This window comes from Prunus dulcis, chromosome 1 (genome assembly GCF_902201215.1).
Source record: "Prunus dulcis chromosome 1, ALMONDv2, whole genome shotgun sequence".
Classification (NCBI taxonomy): Eukaryota; Viridiplantae; Streptophyta; class Magnoliopsida; order Rosales; family Rosaceae; genus Prunus; species Prunus dulcis.
This window is the reverse complement of record NC_047650.1, coordinates 37,958,926-37,965,267: the sequence shown is the minus strand read 5'-3', so window position 1 is coordinate 37,965,267 and position 6,342 is coordinate 37,958,926. Positions and strand designations below refer to the sequence as shown.

The 6,342-nt window shown below is 38.0% G+C and overlaps 1 protein-coding gene across 2 annotated transcripts; it reads right to left on the bottom strand.

Annotated features, from left to right (window-relative positions):
• Positions 1–473: 473 nt before the first annotated feature.
• Positions 474–3,891, bottom strand: LOC117614658 (pentatricopeptide repeat-containing protein At4g08210). Of its 2 annotated transcripts, none has more exons than XM_034343542.1 (3): positions 1,454–3,891; positions 1,145–1,199; positions 474–980 (listed from the first exon to the last, which is right to left on the bottom strand). In XM_034343542.1, the coding sequence occupies exon 1, from the start codon at positions 3,749–3,751 to the stop codon at positions 1,676–1,678; it is 2,076 nt and encodes a 691-aa protein (XP_034199433.1). In that variant the 5' UTR covers positions 3,752–3,891; the 3' UTR covers positions 474–980; positions 1,145–1,199; positions 1,454–1,675. The 2 variants fall into 2 exon arrangements, with proteins under 2 accessions (XP_034199433.1, XP_034199432.1); XM_034343541.1 differs by having other exon boundaries at positions 474–848.
• Positions 3,892–6,342: the final 2,451 nt, after the last annotated feature.

Below are 6,342 nucleotides of genomic sequence, written 5' to 3'. Positions count from 1 at the left end.
TTGTCCTCATCCGATTTCTTCCTTTTTTTAGTCAACTTGTTTCCATGATCTATCCTATCCCTCTTCTTTTGATATTTATTTATAATTTCATATATATATATATATATAATTAAAATAATAATTTATTTACTTTCCACCTCTAAACACAGATACCGTATCATCACTTCAATCAATGATACTTCCGTTTATCTTTTATACAAGATTATAACCTTTTTTTTTTCCTTTTTTTTTGACCTTTTCGAATATAATTATATAAAAAATGCTTTAATTGTTTTAGAAAATGACATGTAGAACATTTTCAATGGATGTATATATATACAGATGAGGTGGTAATTAGTAATGCACCAGAATAATTTTACCATACGGTATCAGTTTCTTTACCACTTGGAACTTGGAAGGGGTCAAGTTTGACGCCAGAAAGAGAAAGGCGCGAAAATTATGAATTTTTTTTATACGTAAATATCTGTGTAGCTTTTCTGTATTAACTTTATGTTATGAGCCATAGATGACAGTAAAAAAACTGAAAAAGAAAGAATAATCCAAGGCATGCTTGAGGAAAGGGAAGCTCATGCTCTCACTTTATAAAGAGGAGAGAGAAAGGGTCAGGTCAGGAGGAGGGGGGGAAAATGACAAAGAGTTCTCTGCCATTTCTGCAAGGTGGAGGCCTTACAAAGCAAAGATCTGTTTTATCTGCGTTCAACAGTGAAGATGGAGGACCTCACTGCCTGCAACTGGTGGAGCCCACCCATGTTCCTCTTGTTGCTCCAATTCTGTCGGGTCAAGCTCATTTGGGTTGGACCAGCTTACCCGGTTTAATTTCCAGGACCATCTTATCTTTTACCCTCTTCCTGGATTGGGATGAGAGCAATAACTTGTAGTTAAAGGCTATTTGACAGAAAGATAACAATTGGCACATGCAAGACCAGAGGCAAAATTGACAACTGATCAGCTCAATTGGCTTCTCTCTTTTTTCCCCCTTTCTGCCATACAAGGAAAAGATGATTTACTTCCAATAACAGAAAATATTTCACTTATGATTAAGGTGAAGACCAAGAGGAATGCGTATCTTTCCTTTTATGGCAGGAAGGAAGCAATGACAAAATACAAATTAGTTATGCATAGACCAGAGATAAGGGTTATGTACCGAGATCTTTCTGAGCAACTGTGCATTTAGATGATGCAGTTAGCTGTATCAAAACCTGCATTAAACAGGAAAACAACAATAAGTAAACAAAACAAATATGATAGACAAGTGACAGCAGAAGCACAAAATGAAAAGCACAGTTGAACTACATAAGTAAATTAGTCTGCTTCTATCATTTTCTTCTATTAAGAGGGGAAATTTTTGATGGCTTGGCTAGATCCAAATTTCAACCTCAAGAAAGGGGGAAAAAAATCAGATTGATTTGTAGGTTTAAAATTAAAACAAAGTTAAGGAAGTGGTTTGACATACCATATCATAAAATAAAATAAAATCTCCTTGGACTATGCCACCAAGGGCCATCTGTTTTCGGAGATTCTTGTTAGGTCTTCAGTAATAAAATGATCCGATCATTAAGCTCGTGTAGGGACTTAACTTCAGAATGGTATCTGCATCGTAGTTCGTCCAAATATGGATGCAAAGGAAGTTAGTTTCTGCACCATATACAATTTAAAAATGCAGTGTTTCTTAACTTCAAACTTCAATCCAGCTCCTTCCTGCTTCTTTTGCACCCACTTTCTTGACAGCTGCTCTAACCTTGCTTAAATCATTCCACATTCCCAATTCTGCATAAACATTTGAAAGTGTCACATATGTGGAAGGGTCTTCTGGCAAAGTTGTGAGAATGTGATCAGCAATAACATTAACAAGTTCAGTGTTTTTATGAGTTCCGCAGGCCCCGAGCAATGTTCTCCATATGATTGGGTCAGGCTCAAATGGCATTTCAGCAATTAACTGTTCTGCCTCTTTAAAGTATCCAGCTTGACCGAGAATGTCAACCATGCAATAATAATGCTCTAAACCAGGTTCCACTCCATGTTCAATTTTCATGGAATTGAATATGGTCCGTGCCTCTTCAACTAGTCCAGTATGCCTACAGGCAGAAAGAACACCTAGATATGTAATTTCATTTGGCTTCAATCCTGCTTCTATCATCTGATGGAATAATCTAATTGCTTCCTCTGCTCTTCCATTTTGCCCACACCCAACAATTATCCCCGTCCAACATACGGTGTCTCTTTCTTCCAAAGAATCAAACAGAGCTAACCCATCCTCAATTTCACCACATTTTGAGTACATATCAAGCAAGGATGTTACTACAACTTCCTCAGATTCATATCCACTCTTAACACAGAAAGCATGAACCTGTTTGCCACTTCCAAGAGAGGTTAAACTAGAACAAACTTTTAGAATAAACGAAATGACAAATTGATCTACTTCAATATCCAAATACACCATATCCCGAAACAGTGAAAAGGCTAGCCAGCTTAGTCCCTTTGTAGCACACCCTATGATCAAACCAGACCAAGCTACAGTGTCTTTTTTGGGAAGCCTGTCAAACAATCCTAATGCTTCCTTAATGTTCCCCAGTCTCGCATAGAGATCTATAAGAATGCTTCCAACAATATGATATAACTCGTACCCTGTGGTGACAACCAAGCCATGCACTTGACGACCAAGTCTCAAGTTGAGTAAGTTGATGCAAGCCTTTAAAGCACCACTGAAAGTGTAGGAATCCATGCATGCACCGGAGCAATGGATTTTTGAAACTAAATCCAAAGCTGCACTATTGTGTTCGTTAATGACATATCCTGAAAGCATAGAATTCCAAAGTGCCAAACTATCAGAAATGGAAGCATTGCACCTTGAGTGCTGATCAAACAGCTTTGTGGCTTCAGTCAGTCCATTGCAATTTGAATACATATCAACCAGAGCTGACACAGTAAAACAGTCAGACTCAAAACCTGACTTTGTGGCATAACAGTGAATCTGTTTCCCAGAAGCTAGCAAACCGTGGCGACCGCAGGTTTTAAGAGCACACGGGAAAGTAAAACCATCAAGTCTGAGGCCTTCTCGGTGCATTAAACACATAAATTCAAAAGCACGTGGGCTTCCATTGTTCGCGAAACCAGCAATAATGCTGTTCCAAGATACAACATTTGGCTCTTGCATTTGATGAAACAAATTCACTGCCTCATCCATCAAATCAGCCTTAGTGTACCCCGAAATGATCGTGTTCCAAGAAGTGGTGTTTTTACTCGACATGTCATCAAAAACTTTCTTAGCATCACTTAAACTCCCACATTTTACGTACATGTCCAAAAGGGCATTCATCAAAACAGTGTCAAACTCCAACCTATCACTAGATATCCTCTCATGAATCAATTTACCCGTTCTGATGTAACCCGCCATGCCACAAGCTTTAAGAACCGCAGAGTACATGAACCCATTGGGCTTCTCTGAATCAGACTCCAACATCTGGGTATATAGCCTCACAGCCTTTTCAGGTTTCCCACAATTTGTATAACCAGAGACCATTGTGGTCCATGTAACAACGTTCTTGTCAGGCATTTCATCGAACACTTTCCGTGCGTCTTCTAAACAAGGAAATCCAACGTACACGGAAATCAGATTGTTGGCAAGGAACACGTCATTCGAAACGCCGAGCTTGATCAACTGGCAGTGAAATGATTTGCCGTGATTCGAGGCGCGAACTCGCCCGCATTGGCGCAAAGCTAGAGCTATGCGGTTCAAATACACAATTTCCATGGTCAATTGAATATGAGCTCGTGCATCGCCAATAATACAAGCACGTGCCGGCCGCTAGACTGGGCCCTACATGTTTGTAATGGGGGCCCAGTGCTTTGCCTTACATGGGCTTCTAACACGTGGTCAAGTTTAAGCACCCACGCCACCGCTGACGGAGGCTTCGAATGAATTCTGACAGATATCGTCGTTTTTGTTGTAAAGAAAGAAGAGTGGATGAAGCCCACATGCTCTAACATTCAACACCAAATCAAACCACACACCCATCAAACCAAACCACATACCTACCAAACCAAATCACACACCCACCAAACCAAATCACACACCCACCAAACCAAATCACACACCCACCAAACCAAGCCATTTGCTTTGCCTATAAATAGGCATTCTATTTGCTTGTAATGTGAGATGAAATGAGAGAAGATGAAGGGAAGGAAGAAAGAGGGTGAGTGTGTGAAGAGAAAGAGAGCAAAGAGAAATTCTCCTAGAGAGAAAATTAGGTGAGCATACATATTGTAAACACTAGAGTTGTAACCATATTATGTTATGAATGAAAGGTTACTGTTGCTGCTCTCCGAGGACGTAGGCATAGCCGAACCTCGTTAAATGCTGTGTCTCATCTACTTTACGTGCAGCTCAATATTCGCTCATATCCCCGTTCATTTTATAACACGTTATCAGCACGAGAAGCTCTCAGGTATAATTTTTGTGTTGCACTATTATCTATACTACTAACCATTATGTTGATGTAAGGAAGAAAAGTAGTGGAGAAGTTGTGGTCTGCTAGAGAGATATACGAGCAAACCAACTGTAAGGATAAGCTCTATGCCTCTTACTTTTTCTATTATTTTATTATTTCTCTATATTTTTAGTGGTGGTTTTTATCCCCACATTTATTTTATTTATTGTATGGTGTAGGTTTATTACCCATACAACAGTATCTATTTAAAAGGGTGGTGCGGGTTTATCGTCCACGCCTTTACTTTTATTTAAATGTATGGAGCAGAATTAGTGCCCATACAAGCACGTTTACTTTATCGTAAATTTACTTTTACTTAAAGTATGATGTGGAATTAACCCTCATAGTGGAATTAACCCTCATACTTTATGAATTTACTTTACCGCACATTTAATTTTATTTAAAGTATGATGTGGAATTAACCCTCATACTTTATGAATTTACTTTACCGCACATTTAATTTTATTTAAAGTATGGTGCGGGATTAACGTCCATACAGCAAGCAATTTAATTTATGAATTTACTTTACCGCACATTTAATTTTATTTAAAGTATGGTGCGGTTTTATCGTCCATACCAGTAATTTATTTACTAGCAATTTATTTTATGGATTAATTGTGCTGTATGATGAGTTTTTACAGTATGCAGATCAGGACCAGAAGTTCCTTGATCCTCATCATACAATTACATCAGGACTTGAAGATCCTTGATGATGATATTGATATGAGAGCTGGCAGTCTCTCCGGTACTATACATGTAAACAAGAGATCGGACTTGAAGATCCTTGATCCTTGACATGTAAATAAGGACCTAGAGTTCCTTGATGATGTAACAGTACCGTATTGGTTAAAAGTGCCGTACACATGAATAATAACTGTACTGGCAAATGTACTGCACATATGAATAGATATGTATTCATGACTTGATGAATAGTACTATTCACATGAATAGTGACGTATGCATAAATATTAACCATTTTGGGTAAACCGTCACTATATACAAAAGGGAACCTGCAGTTCCTTAAACTCATGGATGAGCAATTAAATGAGATGCCAGAAGTTCCTCAAAATATGGACAATTATGTAAGGGCTTGAAGTCCCAAAATATGTACAGAAAATTGTAAAAATGTCCATACCATGAGAATATGTGATTTTGGCCCGAAGTTCAAAATCTAAGGGATTGAATATCCATACCATGAGAATATGTGATTTTGGCCTGAAGTTCAAAATCTAACAGTGTTGAGAACCTAAAGTTCCAACAATTAAATGGACAACCCTTGAGGTATTATTGCAAATTGTGGTACACCACATATTTCTTTGGCATAAGAGAATGATGAATTTAATAAAGTTCGATTTTGTTATAATCGACACCTCAAGGAAGAAATATATTTTGTGAATTTCGGTTGTTAAGAATACACCGTGAAATGGATAATATCAGTATAAACTCAAATGATGAATTGAGGCTCCCCACATATTTTGTTATATCTGGGCCGGAAGCCCATGGATCCAAATATATGAGAGATCCTGAAACTTGAAGTTGTGGGTGTATAGTAGTTAATGCTCTTCACTACTATATTGAGATATTATCGTGGCTTTTACTCAATTCATATTTCATGTCCATTTGAAAATGGCGAATAAATTATGAGTTTGGGTTTAACCCAGACCAAAAATTCTGGGCTCACATGCATGGAAATATGAGAGATTTGATGTGGTTATTTGAACCTATAAGGCACAAGGTTCCAAACCGTCATTTTGAAAAGACGTAAAAACCACATATGCAAGTTTAAGAACGTGCGCAATTATTATAACAAGGAAATGAACATACAACAGATAGATTTTTACACCTGCAATGAAGG